Source organism: Ips typographus, linkage group LG2 (assembly GCF_016097725.1).
Source record: "Ips typographus isolate SLU linkage group LG2, UJ_Ityp_2.0, whole genome shotgun sequence".
Taxonomy (NCBI): Eukaryota; Metazoa; Arthropoda; class Insecta; order Coleoptera; family Curculionidae; genus Ips; species Ips typographus.
Genome location: NC_138423.1, coordinates 23941025 through 23961646, shown reverse-complemented (window position 1 = coordinate 23961646; position 20622 = coordinate 23941025). Strand labels below are relative to the sequence as shown.

The following is a 20622-nucleotide window of genomic DNA, read 5'->3' as shown; positions in this document are numbered from 1 at the left end:
GTGCTGTCAATTGTCAAGCGGGTGAATAAGGGTAACTCACGTTTTACTCTACTTATGAATACATATCTCTTTTTAGCACATGCAGTTAAAAAGAAACAGAATATAAGCCTCATTGCCGGTCGTGGTCTTGAAAAATCTAACCTCAAACTTTGTTTAGTTTTGTTATAGTGCTTCAAAACATTTTTGTTATTTTCAGTAAATCGCTTATGATTAGTTTGTAAGGCTTACTAATATAGTTGAAAAGGGTGTAAAAAATGTCTGAAGAGGATGTTGGTGTTAAGGGTATTGCAGCCCCTACAGTGCTGCAAATTCAAACTGACCGAATAACTCAGGTAACAATTGTTTATTTATGCTTTCCAGGGTAGTGTACTTATATCCTTTACATTTTAGCTGGCTGAGAAGTACTGGGCACCACATACGGTCGAGCACCACTTACCGTTTGATGCAGAAGTTGTGGAGGATATCTATATGCAAGATATACGAGGCAGCAAGTAAGTACAATTTATTTTTAGTAGTAAGTAGATGCTACATTAGATGAGTTTTGTTCAACCGTATTTAGCGTACTCTACTTTTTTATGACAATACTGAACTGATTATTATTTATGTGTATCAGTTTGTTGAAAAATGGGGTTGGCTGGAGTATTGGTATTGCTGTGTGCAGTATGAAGAAAGGTTTAAACGAAACAACCATATTCTGGTGGACCAGTTTTGGTCTCATAGGCAATTATCATCACTTTAGATAACCTAAAAGTAGAAGCCAATATTAGTATAGTGGTGTTGCTATTGGAATCAAAGTTTTAAAATACAAATTTGCAAATTGCTACATATCTACTTCATTCTCCATTGTTTGTAGCCAGCTTTATTGATACTATATTTTTTGGATTTGCTTACATTTTACTTAAATTTTGAAATAACTAAGTAAAGTGTAGTAAACAATAATTATGCATTGTTTTTTTTGTGTTTTTGAGTCAGTTTTTTGTCATCTATTTTAGAATTTTTCCTTACTGTTCAGAATTGTTTTTATTTAATGCAAGACCTTACAAAAAACATCCAAACCATAGTGTGATAAAGTAAATAGAAAAATAATGAATAACTGTTATTGATTGTTGCCATGATAATTAATAATAGATGGCTCCTGATTGAATGTAAACTAATTTCTGCTAAATAACATGCTGCCACATTGTAAGTGGTAAAGCCCAATTGAACCTAAATTTGTTTTAAAATTTAACTGTATTGAAACGGTCCAAAACATTTTCATGTTCCTACATGTTTTGTTGCTTTTACAGTTAAAAAAAGACAGTCAAATGTTTGATTTCTATTTTAGTTACTCCATAAGACGAATAATGGTGTTAGAATTCAGCCAGTATTTAGAAAAATACTTGTGGCCAAACTACAAACCAGATTCCTCAATTGCTCATATTATGTCTATTGTAATAATGGTGAATGAGAAGTTTAGAGAACGAGTTCAAGTGTGGCAAGTAAGACCTGTTTTCTTTGCATCATTTTACCCTCCTTATATTACACACAATTTTAGGCGTTCCGCAAAGATAACGACAAGTTTCCCCATTTCTTCCAAAGAGTATTGGAATCCTGCTTAGAAGATGAACTACTCGTCAACATTCAGGAGCAAACCGCGTTACTTGTTTTCCTAAACCACTGCTTCAACAGCATGGAAGAGGGAATTTGCCGTGATCAAGTCAAGCGACTAGTATCACTTTCCATGTGGGTTGCTTTACAACCGCAACGTAGAGAATACGAGTTTAAATTGAACCCAAAATGGAAAAAATTTTGGAGAGCTATTCATCGCAAAGACAAGCCCGAAATGCTGGAAAAATTGACGTGGGAGAGAACTTTTCTGCATAAACTTATGTTGAAGTTTCTTCTAATTTTGGAGAGTATCAGCCCGACTGGAATTTGTCCAAATCATAAAGTAGGATAGTTGGGATTAATGTATGTACAGGGTTTGTAAATTTTAAACTTGATTTTAGGTGCATTATTGTGAGAGGTTTTTGGAATTGATGATTGACTTGGAAGCTCTGTTGCCTACTAGAAGATTTTTCAACACAGTGTTAGATGACTGTCACCTAGTGGTTCGGTGTTGGTTGTCTGGATTGAATCAGAGGCCTGAAGGACACTTGTTTAGTCAGGTAAGTACCAGTTTGAATTGAAATCTATTCAATCCTTTAGTGTTAGAGTGACTTTAACTATTATTGGTTTATTAGTAGCTGATTGCAGCAATGTATTTTTAAGCTTGCTAGGTTTGATTTTGCAATCCACTGACTTATTAAAAATAGTTTGATGCAGTTAGTCATAAGTAGAGTCCGGATTTCTAGAAATTTTGCTTTTTGCAAATAATAAAACCTTTGACATCTAATGTGAACGATTTATGCAAAAACGCGTCATTTGACAGATTTTGTTGATGCTTTTTTTGCTATTTTCTTCGTTTTGTGCTTATTTTAGTTTTTTGTGCTTCTGAATGACAAAAACATGTTGCAAAATGTATAATTATCAATTTACAAATTTAAACTGACCAAAAAAATTCCAAATACTTTTGAAGAGGTCTAAAACAATGTAAAAACATTCCAACACACTATAAAACCTCTAAAATGCATTGCAAAGCTTACAAAGCAGCTTAGAAGCTTCTAAAAGCTTTTAGAACAGTCTAAAAGCTTCCAAATGCTTTTCAATTTATCTAGAAACTCTCAAAAGCTTCCGTATGCTTCTAAAGCAGTTTAACAGCTTCCAAACGTTTCTAAAACCGTCTACAAGGTTTCAAATGTCTTAAAGGCAGTCCAGAACCTTCAAGGCTCTTTATACTGCCCAAACACCTTCCAAATGCTTCTAAAGTAGTCTAAAAAGGTTTTAAAACACTACAGAAACTCCAAAATATGTTTAAAGCCTTCCAAAACAGTCTAGAAGCTTCCAAAAGCTTTTAGAACCCTCTAAAGGCTTCTAAATAATCTTTAACTAGTCTAGAAGCTCTCAAAAAATTTCAAGGCAGTCTAAAAGCTTCCGTATGTTTCTAAAGCAGTTTAAAAGCTTCAATGCTCCTAAAGCAGTCAAAAATATTTCAAAACACTACAGAAACTCCAAAATGCTTCTAAAGCAGTCAAAGGTCTTTCAAAACAGTCTAGAAGCTTTCAAAATTATTTAGAACAGTCTAAAAGATTCCAAACGCTTTTCAACTAGTCTAGAAGCTCCCAGAAGAAATTGAAGCAGTTTAGAAGCTTCCAAAAAAATTTGTGAACCGAGTAAGAGATTCCAAATGCCTCTAAAGCATTCCAGAACCTTCAATATGCTGTTTAAACAGTCCAAAAGCTCTCAAGTAGTTCAAAAGACTTTTGAAAGTTTTCAAAACAGTATAAAATCTTCCGTATGCTTCAAAATCAATTTGAAATCAAAGTTAAACCCAAAAAAATGTTGCATCTCTGAAAAAGTCTTGTGCTTTTTAAGCGCTCTTTTCCACGACTTTAGTGATTTTTAATCCGGACTCTAGTTATAAGTGTCCAGTTTGGTAAAATACTCAAGTCACATTTAAAACATTTACCTGTCTATTACGTTGTTAATACCTAAATCCGGTAGTACACCAAGTTTGAGAATTCTATGAAAATGTTGAGAATTAAATTAGGAGTTTCAATTTCCAGTAAAAAAATGAAATTTTAGAAAAACATTATTATTTTGTTTGAAGCTTAAGAGATAATTCAAAGTGATTGAACTGATAATTTTTTTTAAGCAAAAAAGAAACAACAATAAATTATAATATTTATTTAGTGCATCAGTTAAGTACAAAAGCCAAAAAGTAAATTATAACTAGATGTAGTGTAAGCCCTTATTGGATTTCCAACACCACAATACTGGACACTAATAATTGTATAAAGTGGTCATAAATAGTATAATAAGAATATAAAAATAAGTGTTAGTGGTTAGTGTGTAAATCTCCCTAAAAAAATACAAAAAAGTTAGCTGCATAAGTATCACATCAATTTGTATATGAGTAGTCAACATTTTTTAAAAAAAAATGGTTTAAACTTGCGATTTTGAGCATTATAAACGCATATAAACATAGAGATTCGTCAATAACTCCACTCAGATCTCTAGTTTGGTGTATACTTAAATACTGTGGGTTCCCTGTAATAATTATTGTAATCCGTATTCATCGCAGTCATTTCGTCACCCCATTCGTTGTCAGGCTCTGGACGGCAACAGGGACAAATACAGTTTTCATAACAACACGTTTTTTTCAACATGTAGGAAACGTGTTTTTGATTAATCACACAAATATAAAATAGGAATGGTCCCAGGAATGTATTGACTATTATGTGGCTGTTTATCAAACCTTCATATTTAGAAAATGAAGATAAGAAAAATAGCCAGCATAGTGTCATCGTCAGTAGTAATAGAATAAACATTCGAAAGCTGAAAATATTTCAAACTTAACATTAAAAATATTATGAAACAATCAACTTACCTGTGACGTAATTTGTGATGAATCCTGCCATAAGTGTGCATTCTATTAATTTTCTTAAGAGTGGTTGCAAAGAAAAATACATCAGCCAGTATGGTAAATGCCACTGGTACAAAGAATATTATCATACCAAGGGAACCTGTAATGTCATGATTCTGATTAGAAACACAATAATTATTAATTTAAAATAATACAAACCAATTTGCTCTCTGGGTTTCTCAATGTTGTTTTTAATCATAGATAAGGACAAATCAGGGTAGTCCATGGTAAAGTGGGCAAACATCGCCAAACTTCCTAGAGTTATGGTGCACAACCAAGCATAGACTCCATAATAACAGTACTTTTTACCATCTGTAATCCTTAGGAATACATTTCTAGATCTAAAACATTGGTAATTATCTAGTGACTTTACTTTTTGCATAATTTGGGTGCATATGCAAATTTACACTTGTGTATGTAAATTTTCTTTATGAATAACATTAACCTGTCAGGCAAAATCTCTCTTTAATAATATTCATTCACTTAGAATGACTTTACTTAGAGTAAAATGTATTACTTACTTAAATGTCTTCCAAATATAATATCCCAAACTATTCAACCAGAAAAATGCTCCCAAAAGACTAATATAACAAATGGTTTCGGCAATAAGTAGACTAATATGACTCTTAAATACAGTCAAAAGCCTGACTAGGTCAGCAGTTTGGCTCACAATAAGGCACATACAAATGGTGGTTATTATATTTCCAGCCAAATCCCTTAGTGTAGGCATCACAAAGTAAATAATTGCTATAGTTAATAAACACACAATAGTCACCCCATGGGTTATTGGATTGACTATATTGTGCATCAAAAACTCATTTGTTTGCCATTCCTGATTGTGATCTGGTGCACACACCCAGGCAAACTCACTCTCCACAATACCATCAATTCTCTGCAAATTCCATATAAATACTCATATAACTTTGGTGATTTAGTATACCTTATCCAAACAATACTTGCTCAATGGATAGTCAAAAAATAACTTGTTTTCTTCAATGTTGTATTCATTTTCTAGCTCAAACTCATTAGGACTTTGGTTGTCAAAATAATGGCGTAAAACCCCATTAGGCAATAGTCTTAACTTGTCTGCTGAAGACTTGTAATGGTATATTGGCCAAAGTTGCATGTGGCCACAATTTGGTGTCCCAATCGACAACCTAATAGTTGTTAAGTCATATAAATCATCTTTAAATTAACTTGTCTTACCTGTAGTCTATTTGCAAATTAGTTTGGCCATTCTCAGAAGAAAATAAGGGATGCCACAAAGTTCCATTGACTTCAGTGCAGTACTTTCCTATGAAAATTTGATCGGGGTTACAACACTTTTGTACTATTACAGGATACAAGTTTTCGGCATTTTGCATGGAAATTTCAAGCGAATTAAGGCACAACAATAGGAAGACGGAATTAAATTTTAGTAACATTTTTGTTGCTGACTTTGTTGTTTGGGGTTATGTCAATGTTTCACGCCCTTGAATACTTGAGGTCTCTATTTTGTTATCTCCTGGTACAGAATACGTCATTTGGGTCCTTCACCTTCCTACTTTGCCTTTAAAATTCTTGAAATACTTTATGTTGCTATTTTAATTCAAATTTCTATTTTTTTAAGGTCACTTTAGTATTTTTTTTTTGTATTATTTACTAACTAAATTGACAACTGACAACACATTCCTTTGACACTCTTGACAGTCAACCATGCGTAGTAAGCTAGCTGATCGTGATGCTTGGAGGACAAACAACCTAGGTATTTCATAAACAACACAACATTTTTTCACTTTGTGTTTGGTTCAATTTGTTTAAATACTTATGTATTTGTTGTTATTATTTTGTGTGTGCATTTTATTAAATAATTACATTTGTTCACTCTACAGTTACGTGACTGTTTTATTAAGGGACTGAGCAGAGTTATTCCGAAATTTTATTTGGTTGGTTAGGTCTAATAAAAAAAAAAACAATATATTAAATAAAGTTATGGCACATTTTTTTGATTAATTTTTTAAAAGTACTAATAAACTATTAAAATTAAACGATTTATGTAATTTCTACATGCATTTAGGTAAATTATAAAGTCACCCGTAAACAATTATTTTGATTAATACTATCGCTCAAGCATAATACATATTTTCGGAACAATATTATACTTTGGTTAAAACATTGCAATCCATTTGAGAACGGATTTAGTTGTTGAGTAGTACGTCTTCTTGTACATCTTCGTTTTTTTCGTAGGTTATTATAGTCCTGTTAGCCGTTTCTTCCGCACTTTCCATTTCCTCGTCTTCTAAATACCTCCACGAATTAGGAAATCGCATATTGCAAATGCTTTTTGTAGCCAAACTTCGACGTACTCTTTTACGGAAAACGACCAGCACAAGGAAAATCAAAACACCTTGTAACGCGTTGAGTAAGTCGACCATAAATCTGGAGCAAAAGGGTCTAGTAGGTTGATTTTTTAGTTTCAATTAGTTACTTACGTTAAAATTTTACTGGTTAATGATCCTGCAGGATTCTCTAGTGCGAATGTAATGACTTCAAAACACCACGTAATACCCATAATGATGCAAAGGCGTAGGCAAAGTTTGAAGCTGAAATCAGTTTGATTTACTAATTTGAAGTTTTAAGAAAATGTGTGTTTTACCAGTAATTTAATTTTTTGTTTTTGACTGAATCAACGTTATTCCAGGTATAGGTTAGAGTCCACACGTAGAAGAATACATTGATTGCTAAGATAATTGTCAAAGGACCATAAAAATAAATCCATTGCACCCGCCTTGCTGAAAAGATTGCTTTTTAGCTATACAATATTGTCACAATGTGATTTACTTTTTATGAAAAAGTCAGTGGCAAATATTCAGTAACATGTTGGTATGAACGCACCCAAGAATTGAAAAATACTTAAGATTATTACAGTACACCGTTGGCAACAGCGCTAAATGGGCAATAAATGCATATATTGGCATAAATGGTTATGCGGGGGTCCCATATGGTGCATATTTCATTGTATGCAAATGATAAGTTATTATTGTCGTTTTGCGTCTTAGGAACAACGTTTATTTAAGAAGTAAAAAGAATCGTTCAAAGGAAAAACTAATATATGCAACAAAAAAATTGCCGCCAATATATCAAGGATTACGTTTTTTTCAAAGTGTAGTATATAATAATTGTATTGATCATCGGTTACTTACAAATGAACCAACACGTAGCTATTCCAAATCCAGGTTGTATATCGTTCCATATGAACCATGGAGCCTGATGAGCAGCTACAATAACCATTAAAGCTGTTACAGCTCCCCCTATTCCAACTATATGATATACAATGGGCCATGCTACAGTTTTCTCAGCGAATTTGGGTTTGCTGTAAAATATTTTTAAGTACAAATGGATACGGAGTTGTTGCTTACGTACACCGTAATTCTCCAGATGTGAAAGCTTAGTGTAGTCAACCAAAAAAACATGTAGAAAAAACTGAAGTACATTAGATAGGGTAGAGTTTTGCATAGCTCATCATTCATCTTATCGCCGTAAAGGGTGATGGTTCCGAGGAGTATGTAACTACCGGCAAGACCTGCAAGGTAGTGCATGGTGCATTTTCCTTGCAGATCTAACAAATTCGGTAATACACTATACACTAACATTGTAAGAATTACGAATGCAGCAGAAATGTAGACCAAAACTGTTTGCAAATCTATTATTTGAAACTCGAAACTTTGTTCTGTTTTGGATACGTCGTAGCACAATAATATTTGAGAATTGGTTGTCATTCCATCGACAGATTCTTCTCGGTTTAGGCGACAGTATCTATAACAATTTATATGGGTTTTACTTAAAGTTTGTTTCAAAATATCCGTAAACTTACTCAACCCGAGCAGGTTTAGTGGCATTTGAAGTGTCAATTAAGGTGCCGTTATCTAAAATTGAAAAAAAGGGAGGCAATTCGTTTTCATCCATGAATATCGCATTTTCTTTTTCATTGCACGTCAACTTTATGCTGGAGTTATCCAAACACAACCTGTTACTGTTAATATAATTGTAACTGTTTATACTCGAACAACATTCGTACATCGCCTCAGTTTTATGCACAAAAATCACAATTAACGTTGCAAAAAAGATTTTCATCATGTTGGTCACTTTGTTTTCGTTTTACATAAACAACACTATTATTAATGACCGTAAGTATGGCAACTATCACAGTAAACACACGTACAATTGCATCCAAGCCAGTAACATGTCGCGTCGATCTTGGTTACTGCAAGTATAATAGGAGGCACAAAGTTGGATCGCTAAAAATACACCAGGCCGGCCTGTATTTTCTTTACATCGTCTAAATGAACTCACAAAGTTCATGTGTGTGAAAAATTTAACAAATTGTTGACACGATCGACATGAACTTGGCCCCCCTTTTCGTTTTTCAAATACTAACAATAACAGCATTTGAAAACATTGATTTGCTCGTGTGAAAATAACGTAATTTTAGTATTTGTCCCCACCTGTGTCAATAGTAATGAGATTTTTATGGTGTAGCTAAATGCATGTGTAGTAGTATGTAACTAGAGTTTCCCGTGAAAAAAGATGAATAATTGCTGAATATCTACAGGAAGTTTGTTCAGAAGTTTCTAAATCCTTTAGAAAACTATTAAAATGAATTAAAATATATTTTTCTTTTATCCGAAGTGTCAAACCAAATGAAACTTAAATTGACACATACACTGTGTCCGTAAAGTCACGCATAAATTCTATTGAAAATGAGAGATTTGTTTTCTGGGAAAACGCTGGGACAGGCCAATATTTATTTTTGATTACGATTTTTTTAATGATAAATTAATGTATATAGGGTGACCCAAAAATAAGTTAAAATAACTCAATTAATATTTAGATTAAGTTAGGTTATACTTGGAATTCGATGCAGAATCCAAAAATTGTGACAACTGTATACATGAATTTATTATCAAAAAAATCGCAATGAAAAATAAATATTGACGTGTCCGAGCGTTTTTCCAGAAAACAAATCCCTGATTCAGTACATTCAATGAAATAATATGTATCATTATGTTTCATCTTTTTTTGTGGAAGTTGACTATTATATTTGCTTAATAATTCTATTTTGTGCAGGTTCTTTCCTTTTAATCCAGTTTCAGGGTTAGATTCCCTCAATCGTAATAAGCGTACAGTATTTAAAAATAAAAACTTGAAATATCACTCGGCATATAACCTGAATATTTCGCGGTAACTTCTTAACACGTTTTTTCAATCGTGTTTTTATGCTTTTCGGACGTAAAACTGTTAAACAAATAATATTTACATACATCCTGATTGACATCAGTAATTGCACCATTCAACGAAACTATACTTAAGTGAATAACAAAAACGAGCCATATGTTTTGTCTGAAGTAAATATTTAAGACGTCAGTTATTTATGGAAATCTGGTGACTAAAAAATCAACAATCAGTTGCAGTTATCTCAAGTATTCGCATATTTGAGACGCCAGACAGCTATTAAGCAATTCAAAGTCGATTAACAGTTCCTAATAGTTTTCAATTAATAATTCAGGATTCTTATATTTACACTATTTACAGAGTAAAACTGCACCTAACAAACTACATATAAGAACTTTAGATGCTAATTAGCACGTTTTTAGCACTTCAGTACGCAAATAGAAAGCGTGTTGCAATGCATTATTGCTTTTTCTTGAGCAGATCCTTAATTAACAATTTAACCCTATCTTATTTTGATCAAATTTGAATAATATACGCTTTTTCAGTACTAAAATTTGTTGTATTTCCAGCTCCTGGAGATGCTGAAGTTTTACACGAGATTCGAAATTAACGACGAAACTGGAGATCCTCTAAGCGATCATGACATGACCCAGATCCACTACGACAAAATTACTTCTCTGCAGGTAGGATAACATGTTTCGTTTGTCATCTTCTGAAGAATTGTTTGGTGATGAGTAATAATGCTTGTAGTAGTAGTAATAATGCCTAAAAGGTCCGGCGAGTAAGCCTTAAGGCCCTTTTCGCCGTTTCCCCTCAAACCTTACCACCCTTGACTCAAGGATATTAAACAGTACAGGATTGCTCGATCGGCCGATTTTGTTTCCCGGCGGCGAATGAATTCTGACGTCACAGTGGGCCTTCGGGTGCACAATACGCTAAATATTCGCCCGAGATGCTATGTACGAGATCATGTTCGTGAATGATCGACTGCAATCGCGCAAACGCGAGAGACCCATGGTGACGTAAAAATCGTCACCGGCCCGAGCCGATACCGGCAAGATTGCGCTTATGGGATTAAGCACTCCTGTACTGTTTACCGTCCTTGCCCTTGACTTACGCTACCCAGACGTCCCCAGGGCAAGGATCCGTCCCCACTCCAAGGAAGACAGTGTGGACCCAAGAAAGCGCCTCCTGATAGACGACCAGTGATGGCAGATTCCTCCCTCCAGGGTGATATGATGTTTCCTTCACCGTTCCACATTGTGAACAAACTATCACCAATTCCTAGTAGATGCAAATGTCAAATGGCCTGTCAGAACCGCAACCAGTGTTTTTAAGGCCCAGCGACTCCTTGACATCAACCATTTGGATTTTGCCTTGGCGTCGCTTGGGATTCCAATGAATTCCTTGACTTGTCTGCACCCTTCCGCCTTTCTCCACGTCGTGTATAACCACCTCACAACATGTGGTTTTAGGCGCCAGTTTTTTCCCAGGGCCCGGCGCAAATGCCACATAGGGACAGTGGTCTTTTGTGTGACTTGAATAATAATGCTAACCGTTGTATAGGATCTCATGTGTTATTCATTATTTGAGCTTCAAAGTCGCATATTGGTTTTTGACGTAAAAAAAGGGGCATAGTAAAGAACGATCGAAAACAACTGGCATTGACGCAATAGTACTGAGAAGATACGCTCAAGCTTGCGACTAATTGTATAATAATCTTGAACATGAGTAATTTTACTATAATTCTTTCTCCTAGAAGAAAACTCCAAACGAAATTTGTAAAACAATTAAGAAACAATATTTAACCCTAATTATGGGTCACTTCAATAGTTAAATTTTTATTAGATACAATACTAAGTCATAGTGCCATAATATCAGATCAAGTGATACTCTGGACGTCGTACATGTGTTGGCATAACAGATACAAAAATTCTAGAACCAAAAAGTTATAAACCACAGATGGCTAGCAGATTATTTTTAAAAATTTTGCTGTATTGTTTTTGGCAAGAATCAAAAAAAACAACTCCATTTTCATTCAACAACCGAATTATGTAAGTCGTTCAGTAAACTTCCTATGTAAATAATTTACGACCGCAAAAAAATGCGAAACGTGCATGCCAAAGCCACATGTGTTCGCCTTTAACCTATTTTAATATCATCTGGGTCGCATAAACTATTCCAGGTTCAGGGCAGGATTTGACTATATTTTTCTTACAGAAAGCCGCATTTTCCAAATTTCCTGAGCTAAGGGCTTTCTCGTTGGCCAACGTTGCCAGCGTGGACACAAGAAAAGCTTTGGAAAAACACTTTGGCCCTTTGAGTCGCGACCAATTACGTGCGATTGCCACTTATCTGTGTCTCGTTCCTTCTTCTGGAGATGAAGAGAACTTCAAATGGTGTAGAATGGATCAGGAGTTCCTTAGAGAGCTTCTGGTTAGTAGTTATTGAATTTTTACTATAACCTGTTCTTGACTTGAAACGTTATTTTAGGTGTCCCGTCATGAAAAACGAGTGTCTCAACTAGTAGCCCTAAATGAGATGCCCTTATACCCTACTGAGGCAATAATCTGGGATGAAAACGTAGTTCCTACGGCTTATTTTTCTGGAGAAGGCTGCCTGGCTTTGCCCAAATTAAACTTACAATTTCTCACATTACACGATTACTTGCTGAGGAATTTTAATTTGTTCCGGCTGGAATCTACTTGTAAGTTGAAAAATAAACCAATCCAGCTGCATAAAACCGTTTCAAGGAAATATGGCAAAAATAACATTACTAGGAAAAAGCGTCAGAATCTTTTTGCCTGATTAAATTATAATGGGTGTTGTCGAATCATGTTTCATTTTTACTGCTGTATATATTTTACACTGGTTGGTTTCAATATGTTAAAACAGTAATTTTGTTCGGCGCAACGATTAATTTTAGTATAGTAGTTTTTTACACTCTATATTTCACTGGGGAAAAACAGTAATAAAGTTAAATGCTATTTTGGTTCAAGGTTTTGGATTGTAAACCTTTGGTTTTGATATTTAATGTAAATCTTAATTTTTTGTTATACTTAAAGCTGCCAATATTAAAGCTACTAATTTGTTTTTTGTTGCTAAAAATATCTTTATTATTTATAGATGAAATAAGACAGGACATTGAAGATGCAGTTAGTCGACTATGCCCATGGTAAGTGAAAAATATAATACTGTATGTATTTAAGATAAGCATGTTAGCAACTATTTCCGGAATAATAAAACGTTTTCTACGCATACTTTGCTATCTACAGAGTGGGCCAAGTTTATGTAGGGACTTCGCCTATCTATAAAACTACCTGATGACACTTTTAAATGAGTTAATCTCAAAAATTGCAAATGTGAAATATTGTAAATTTATTGAACAGAATTCATTCTATGAAATTAACGGTTTTAATTAACGCACTGCGTTTAATTCTAGGAAATCTGAAGATGGCAGCACTTATTTTGGCGGCTGGGCTCGTATGGCTCATCCCATCGAACATTTTGCGGTGGTGGAAGTGGCCAAACCGAACATTGGTGAAACTCGACCGAGTCGAGTTAGGGCTGACGTCACCGTTAACTTGTCTGTCAAATATGACGTGAAAGCCGAATGGGAAAACTTGAGAAAACACGACGTTTGCTTTCTTGTCACTGTGAAACCTCCCAATTCAATTGGTAATTGATTTTTTTTTATAAATAATTATCCAAGTATTACTGATGTGAAATTTTCAGGTACTAGATACAACTATAAAGAGCCATTCATACCCCAAGTGGGGCTTAAGTATATTCGTGGATGTGAAATTGAAGGGATGCTCGACAGCAACGGAAGGGTGATAGAGGATGGTCCCGATCCGAAACCTTCTCTACCTGGTATATGAATTAGTTCCACATTTTGACAATTATTGGAGTTATAATGTCATTTTTAGGCGACCGTCGTACATTTAGAGTATGGCTAGATTGCAATCAATACCGTGAAGATATGAGTGAGGTCAACAAAGGAAAAGAAGACGTGTACGAAGGTTTCAACATCCTCATCAGGCGTAAGCCTAAGGAGAATAATTTTAAAGCTGTTTTGGAAACTATAAGGTGAACTTTATTAGTTAATCTTTATAAGCAGTTTAAAAATATTTTCTTATTATAGAGAGTTAATGAACACAGAGTGTGTGGTACCAGAATGGTTGCACGACATTATTTTGGGTTACGGTGATCCCAGTGCGGCTCACTACGAAAAAATGGAGAGTCAAAAAGCCACCCTTGATTACAACGACACTTTTATCGATGTTGAACATTTGCGGTCCTGTTTTCCAGACTACCAGATTAAATTCAAAACTGACGATCCTCGGAAGTTAGTACGACCATTTCGGCTCACTTTCGAAGATTTAGATTTAGATGAGGGGGAGGAGAAGAAGAAAGTGATTGTAGTAGAACCGCATAAAATACCGAAACGGGGACCTTATCATTTCAATGAACCGAAAAAGTGAGTTTTTATTTGAAAATTTATAATTCAGGTTTAAATTTCATGCTTGAACTTGCTCATTTGAATTCTGACGAACTAATAGACAAAACAAGACTACCCAGCGAAATAAGATACTTAGAAATTGTAGCTCTTGGTAATAAAGTGTATGTGTTTAATTTATTTAACTGAAACAGTAATCTTTAGAAGCTTTTTCGCGCTAATCAAGGCGTTTTTCACGACTTAAAAATTCCTAAACAAAACGTGTTAAACGTAAACTATTTTTTTTATATTTGTAATACAAACTGAAACTTTAACCGTAGCTTTAACCTTTAACTTATAAAAATCTCCAACTAGGAATATGATTCCGTTTACACCAACACAAGTGGAAGCTATCAAATCAGGGATGCAGCCGGGACTCACCTTGGTTGTTGGCCCTCCTGGAACTGGCAAAACAGACGTTGCCGTGCAAATAATCTCTAACTTATACCACAATTTCCCCAACCAGAGGACGCTAATAGTGACCCACTCCAATCAGGCTCTAAATCAGCTTTTCGACAAAATCGTTAGTCTGGACATTGACGAACGTCACTTGTTACGTCTAGGACATGGCGAGGAAGCGTTGGAAACTGAAAAGGTATATTTATTTTGCTCAGTTTTGGTGTCAATTAATAATTGGACATCACACATCAGCATCACGCTAATTCATTAATTTTGTTCTTTCTTCTAAACAGGATTTTAGCAGATATGGCAGAGTAAACTACGTCCTAGCCAAACGAATTGAACTGTTGCAAGAAGTTCAAAAGCTCCAGGACTCTTTGGAAGTTGAAGGTGATCAGGCCTACACCTGCGAAACCGCCGGTTACTTCTACTTGTACCAAATCCTATCTAGATGGGAGCATTTCCTTAGTATCGTAAAACCCAAGAACAACAAACCAGTCCCAATTGAAACAATCTCTAAGGAATTCCCCTTTCATAAATTCTTCGATAACGCTCCGCAGCCCTTATTCAAGGGCGTGTCCTTCGAAGATGACTTGGAAGTAGCTGAAAGTTGTTTCCGATACATCGAGCACATCTTCAAGGAACTGGAGGAGTTCAGGGCTTTTGAGTTGTTGCGTTCTGGACTGGACCGTTCAAAATATTTACTGGTCAAGGAAGCCAAGATCATCGCCATGACCTGTACGCATGCAGCGTTGAAACGCAAAGAACTGGTGGAAATCGGGTTTAAGTACGATAACATAATGATGGAGGAGTCTGCGCAAATTTTGGAGATTGAAACGTTCATTCCGTTGCTGCTGCAAAACCCACAGGACGGTTACAACAGGTTGAAGAGGTGGATTATGATTGGAGACCATCACCAGCTGCCGCCTGTCATAAAAAATATGGCTTTCCAGAAGTATTCGAATATGGAACAGAGTTTGTTTACTCGATTGGTACGACTTGGGGTACCTACGGTTGATTTGGATGGACAAGGTCGAGCTAGAGCTAGGTAAGTTGGTTATTACGCTTTTCTATCGTATTAGTATGAAGAGAAATTCTAAAGTGCTAAAAATTTTTAGTATTTGCAATTTATACAAATGGCGTTATAAAAAGTTAGGCAATCTGACCCACGTGGAAAACTGGCCCGAGTATAAAAGAGCAAACGCCGGATTTGCGTACGATTTTCAGCTAATTGACGTAGGAGACTTTAATGGAGTGGGTGAATCGGAACCTAATCCATATTTCTATCAAGTAAGTGAGTTTTTTGTTGCGGATTTTTGTACAAAGTTTCCAGAACTCAACAATCCAGAATGACTTTTTTGAGATATAGATAAATATTTTTAGTACACGTTACACTTAAAGAAAATGATTAATAATAATAATAATAATAATAATAATAATAACTTTATTTCGAATTGTGATTAGGATAGAGTACAATGTACATTATCAACTAATACAAAGGAAATAGCGTCATGGTAAACTATGAACTATGTAGTACTTAAAGATACTTATATACATTTTCAGCGATTTTTCCCTAAATACAGAGAACAAGCAATCTTTATTTAACAAAATAATCCTCTATAGTGTAGGGTTCTAATTCAATTAGTAAATTTTTTACTTCTTTTTTGAAACTTTTGTCCGTCAATGTTTTCAGCCTGTCTGGTAGGTTGTTAAATAGGCGAATACACATATATTTTGCATTTTTCTCAGTGAGTGTTAATCTATGTTTTGGACAGTTTACATCTTTTTGTCTTGTGTTGTATGTATGATTGACTTTGATGTTAAATAGGGTTGGTTGTTTTTTTAACTGTCATTATTTTATTTTTTTTAAGGATGGATCTACATGAATTTTTGTATTTCATTTTGAACATTAATCTAATTGCCCTTTTTTGAATTCTACCCCAAAACATAATTGCATACTTCATAATCGATTATTACTTATTCTTAAAATTTCTTGTATAGAATTTGGCAGAAGCCGAATACTGCGTTGCTGTATTTATGTATATGAGACTGATTGGTTACCCGGCTAGTAAAATTACCATCCTAACCACATACAACGGACAAAAGCACTTAATAAGAGACGTGGTGAATGCCAGATGCGCCAACAATCCTTTGATAGGACGACCGCATAAGGTCACCACTGTGGACAAGTACCAAGGACAACAAAACGACTACATTCTCTTGTCGTTGGTTAAAACGAAAGCGGTGGGACATTTGAGGGATGTGCGACGTTTAGTTGTTGCTATGTCTCGTGCCCGGCTTGGACTATATATTTTTGCTAGAGTTGGTTTGTTCCAAAACTGTTTCGAGCTTACTCCAGCTTTTGAACAGGTTAGTATAAGACAAGAAAAAGTTTTGGTTCATTTTATTATAACTGTTTTTACAGCTAACTAGAAGACCGACAAAACTTCATATACTACTGAATGAACTATATCCGTCTCAGAGGTTCAATAATGATAAACCCAGCACCCAGCATATGGTGGTGGAAGATATGCCACACATGGCTAATTTCGTGTACCAATACTACATGGATCGAGTTAAGGCGTTAAAAATGCAGTATGAAGTAAGTTTTTAGTATCTAAACGTAAACTTAGCCTGTCGATTTTTCAATTATTCAAAAAAATATCTTTTCTAATTTTGGCATATAAAGTGACACTTTTCAAAACTGATTAGAGTGACAAAACGTTTTACTTTATGTAACTAGTTACATAAAGTATCACTTTATGTAAGTGTGAAAAGTTCATTTCATCACTCCCTGTTTTTATGCATTTCCGTAGAAACATATGGGCGACATCCATCATAACATGTCGTTGTCACTGTTTATACAAGGTGCTATGAAAGTGAATATTTGTGTTAAATCACTTTAAAAGATGGTTTTTACCGCTTTTTGGTCAAAATTAGAAAAAATTATGTATGCAACACGTTTCGAAAATGTGTTATTGTGTAACTCATTCAAATTGTAGGACCTCGCTGCGCTCGCCCTACAAACATTCATTCGTTACACAAAATCGATCTTTTCGTAACTGGTTACATAAATAGCTATTTATGCACTTTAGGGATTAAAAGTGCACTTTTAATCCCACTTTTTTTTTTTGCATTGGGCTACAAACCTTTCGCCGCGGGATTAAAAGAACCACTTTAGTCCCTAGGTTTATAATATACTATTTTTTATAGGAAACTCAAAAGACATGGGAAAAGCCTGGTGACTTAAAGAAAAAATCCCACGAGGGCTTAATAGCATCGCACCCTGGTGAAGATCGCGATACTGATAGCGAGGACGAAAAAGACGAACCTGCCAAAGGGCAACTTCCGGTTCCAATTCAGGACGAACCGGTAGAGGCAACACCTGCTGCAGTTCCGGAAGAAACTGTCGTAGAAAGTTCAGAAGATGTACCGGTGATTGAAGAACAAGATGAGGAAATGATGGATGCGGATGAACCAGCTGATTCTCGTAGTGAAGTTATGGACACTGGAGAAGTTGCTAATGATGAGTAGGCTAAGGATTAAGGAAACTAAATAATTGTAATTCAAAATGAAAAACTTTTTATTCAGATGTTTACATTATTTATTAACTTCTGCATGTTTGTCCTCTTCTGAGTCATTTTTTGGCGAGTTTTCACTTGAATCATCTTTTGCTTGGGAGTTTGAGCTTTGACTAGTTGATGCCTTATTGTCTTCACCTTCACTGTCACTACTTGTACCGTCAGAACTCAACTCATCTAATTCGCTATCCACCCACAGTTTTCGCTTCTTTTTGACAGGTTTCTTACCAACTTCTTCACTTTTCCGTTTAATGCCGCTACAGGAAGCTTCCAAACCTTGCAAAACTGCATCTTCAATTTTTTCAGGCAAAGTGCTTCTCTCTTTGTCATACTCTTCATCTTTGAACACGTGCTTCGGCTCCTCTAGCATTTTTTCGAGTTTTTTCTTTCGTCGCTCCTTTTCCTCTTTCTCCCGCTCCGCTTGTTGCGCCACCCATTTTTTTAGACGTTGCTCTTCGTTGATATCTCTAAGTCGTCGTCCGCTAAGATCTCTACACGCTTCTCTGTTGGTAGTTTTTTCGATTTGGGCTCCGATCGCTCTTAGCATTGAACCGAAGCCGCCTTTACCACCCAAAGTTCGTGGAATAACGTGAATTGATGATGTAGGGGTACCATTTGATGTGAAGCGTTTTCCATTTGAAATCAGGTAGTATTGATCAGGTAAAATACCCTGAAAATAAAGTTGTATTATGTATGCAAATATGCTTCAGTTGGATGAAATAAAGCTTTGCTGGATCTTTAAGTGTACCAACATATTTTGGATAAAAACTATAGTCTATTTAAAAACTAAGAGAAGCGAATGAAGAAGCCTGACATACACAAGGAAAAATTACCAAAAAATTCCCCAGATTTTATTTAGGGTTTTATTGGGTTAATGTTTTATTGAAAGTTTGACTAACATAAACATAAAAATTGAATGCTAAGTTTGAATTTCCAATCTCTCTTCTTCTTATTTTGGATACAATAGTCTTCATCTGATATTTGTTTTAACATATTCACTTTAAAATGCTTTTCTGCAGGATACAAACAGATTGAGAAATACAGAACTAGTTTAGGTAGTTCCTACCAGTACTTAAAAATTAAGACCAAACCAATCAAGATGAGGTTTTTTTGGTCATGTGATGTGATTTTGAGTATTATTATTATCATTTATTTAGCAATGAGAAAGTGTCCACTATCACTTTAATAATCTCAACATCACCAACATAAACGACAATTTTACAACACAGTTCAATTCAAAGTTTTAAATGTTTTTACCCCTTGACAAATTGTGGCACATGTGTAATATCATCAAGCTCTGGAAATGCTGTGTTTTTAGTTAAAAGTTAGTTCACTTAAAGGTCATTATCATAAATGCTGGGACCAGTACTTTCACCTCTAGATAAATTTATTGTTAGGAGAATTTCTATAGAAATGACAGAAAACCAAGAAAAATTATCCTTAGTTTTGAATTATCCTGAACTGAAAGTACTGGCCCTTTGGTGTTAGTTAAACCCATCTATAATCAGAAATCTGCTAATTCCCACTATTCCCAGTGGTTTTACAATTTAGGCACCAGTTTAGTTGATCTGATACTAGTGATTAAAATTTTACCAAGCTTAAATGATAACTAAGTTAAAGATTGTAAAATGCCCTTATGTTGACAATTTAAAACATAACCAATTTACTGGAAAACAAGAAGCACATCAGAGCAATGTAAAAAATAGTTCTACTACTTCTTCTAATGCTTAGTTGTTGTGTTTTTTGAATCTAAATATCATTTTTGATTTTTCAAATTCTTCTAGAAACATGTTTATTTGAGTATTTATACGTTAATGAAAAATGTGTTAATAATTACTTACCAAATAATCTTGTATTAATGTATTTAATTCCTCAAAAGAAAGGCTGTTGGGCACTATATTCAGAGGGCTGCCACCAAAAATTACTTGACAATAGGGCTTCATTATTTTTTTAGGTTAAAATTCCTAGTTGCGCTTAAGATGAGATGACTATGACTATTTAATGTCCTTATTACCGCAAACAGGAAAACAGTTTAGCTAAACTTTTCGTAAAACTTTAGAAATCTAGTTTGAAACAAATGTTTAATACAAATAAACGCAAATAAATACCAAAACAATCCATATGACAAACTAGAAAATGAACGTATTTGACATTTGACATTACCACAAGACATTGACGTTGACGTTATGTAGAGAGTTTGTGTTTTGTGTTGCCAATGTAAACGTTATCTGTTTTTATTAATTGATTTAATTGTCAATAAACTGTTATAAAATATTTGTTATAAAATACTTCCACAACGCTTTTATATTATTTCATAATTTTTTTTTTAGAAAAATTTACAAATCTGTTATTTTAAAGGCGCCGTTTTCCTTTACAAATGTCAAAATGTATTGTGTGTAACTTTTGACAGCAGACACATACCATTGACC

The 20622-nt window shown here is 34.7% G+C and overlaps 4 protein-coding genes across 4 annotated transcripts; 1 reads left to right on the top strand and 3 right to left on the bottom strand.

Annotated features, from left to right (window-relative positions):
* The first annotated feature begins 122 nt into the window (after nucleotides 1-122).
* Nucleotides 123-18202, top strand: LOC145724138 (RNA helicase aquarius). Its single transcript, XM_081972244.1, has 19 exons — nucleotides 123-332; nucleotides 391-491; nucleotides 1325-1478; nucleotides 1535-1930; nucleotides 1989-2147; nucleotides 10285-10398; nucleotides 11936-12151; nucleotides 12209-12422; nucleotides 12842-12890; nucleotides 13158-13393; nucleotides 13451-13588; nucleotides 13645-13804; nucleotides 13860-14195; nucleotides 14529-14808; nucleotides 14906-15660; nucleotides 15731-15902; nucleotides 16614-16982; nucleotides 17038-17214; nucleotides 17826-18202. Exons 1-19 carry the CDS (start codon nucleotides 255-257, stop codon nucleotides 18144-18146), a joined length of 4425 nt encoding a protein of 1474 aa, XP_081828370.1. The 5' UTR covers nucleotides 123-254; the 3' UTR covers nucleotides 18147-18202.
* On the bottom strand, nucleotides 3751-6172 carry mthl5 (G-protein coupled receptor Mth-like 5). The gene is made up of 6 exons (XM_081972284.1): nucleotides 5711-6172; nucleotides 5445-5661; nucleotides 5026-5396; nucleotides 4664-4845; nucleotides 4469-4604; nucleotides 3751-4416 (listed from the first exon to the last, which is right to left on the bottom strand). The coding sequence occupies exons 1-6, from the start codon at nucleotides 5926-5928 to the stop codon at nucleotides 4095-4097; spliced, it is 1446 nt and encodes a 481-aa protein (XP_081828410.1). The 5' UTR covers nucleotides 5929-6172; the 3' UTR covers nucleotides 3751-4094.
* LOC145724162 (putative G-protein coupled receptor Mth-like 10) lies at nucleotides 6464-8908 on the bottom strand. The gene is made up of 6 exons (XM_081972289.1): nucleotides 8358-8908; nucleotides 7907-8299; nucleotides 7687-7856; nucleotides 7140-7275; nucleotides 6976-7086; nucleotides 6464-6922 (listed from the first exon to the last, which is right to left on the bottom strand). The coding sequence occupies exons 1-6, from the start codon at nucleotides 8618-8620 to the stop codon at nucleotides 6682-6684; spliced, it is 1314 nt and encodes a 437-aa protein (XP_081828415.1). The 5' UTR covers nucleotides 8621-8908; the 3' UTR covers nucleotides 6464-6681.
* LOC145724185 (splicing regulator SDE2) lies at nucleotides 18172-20343 on the bottom strand. The gene is made up of 2 exons (XM_081972319.1): nucleotides 20035-20343; nucleotides 18172-18863 (listed from the first exon to the last, which is right to left on the bottom strand). The coding sequence occupies exons 1-2, from the start codon at nucleotides 20134-20136 to the stop codon at nucleotides 18213-18215; spliced, it is 753 nt and encodes a 250-aa protein (XP_081828445.1). The 5' UTR covers nucleotides 20137-20343; the 3' UTR covers nucleotides 18172-18212.
* Nucleotides 20344-20622: the final 279 nt, after the last annotated feature.

What these genes read in the sequence shown, in the direction of transcription:
- LOC145724138 (XM_081972244.1), top strand. Translation starts at nt 255, where the DNA reads ATGTCTGAAGAGGATGTTGGTGTTAAGGGTATTGCAGCCCCTACAGTG. An exon ending in GAATTTGTCCAAATCATAAA is followed by an intron (nt 1,931 to 1,988) that starts GTAGGATAGTTG and finishes ACTTGATTTTAG; the next exon opens with GTGCATTATTGTGAGAGGTT. An exon ending in AAGGACACTTGTTTAGTCAG is followed by an intron (nt 2,148 to 10,284) that starts GTAAGTACCAGT and finishes TTGTATTTCCAG; the next exon opens with CTCCTGGAGATGCTGAAGTT.
- mthl5 (XM_081972284.1), bottom strand. Translation starts at nt 5,928, where the DNA reads ATGTTACTAAAATTTAATTCCGTCTTCCTATTGTTGTGCCTTAATTCG. An exon ending in GCAAGTATTGTTTGGATAAG is followed by an intron (nt 5,397 to 5,444) that starts GTATACTAAATC and finishes TGGAATTTGCAG; the next exon opens with AGAATTGATGGTATTGTGGA. An exon ending in GAAACCCAGAGAGCAAATTG is followed by an intron (nt 4,605 to 4,663) that starts GTTTGTATTATT and finishes ATGACATTACAG; the next exon opens with GTTCCCTTGGTATGATAATA.
- LOC145724162 (XM_081972289.1), bottom strand. Translation starts at nt 8,620, where the DNA reads ATGATGAAAATCTTTTTTGCAACGTTAATTGTGATTTTTGTGCATAAA. An exon ending in AGCTACGTGTTGGTTCATTT is followed by an intron (nt 7,276 to 7,686) that starts GTAAGTAACCGA and finishes CAATCTTTTCAG; the next exon opens with CAAGGCGGGTGCAATGGATT. An exon ending in TTAACCAGTAAAATTTTAAC is followed by an intron (nt 6,923 to 6,975) that starts GTAAGTAACTAA and finishes CTTTTGCTCCAG; the next exon opens with ATTTATGGTCGACTTACTCA.
- LOC145724185 (XM_081972319.1), bottom strand. Translation starts at nt 20,136, where the DNA reads ATGAAGCCCTATTGTCAAGTAATTTTTGGTGGCAGCCCTCTGAATATA. An exon ending in CATTAATACAAGATTATTTG is followed by an intron (nt 18,864 to 20,034) that starts GTAAGTAATTAT and finishes CTTTATTTTCAG; the next exon opens with GGTATTTTACCTGATCAATA.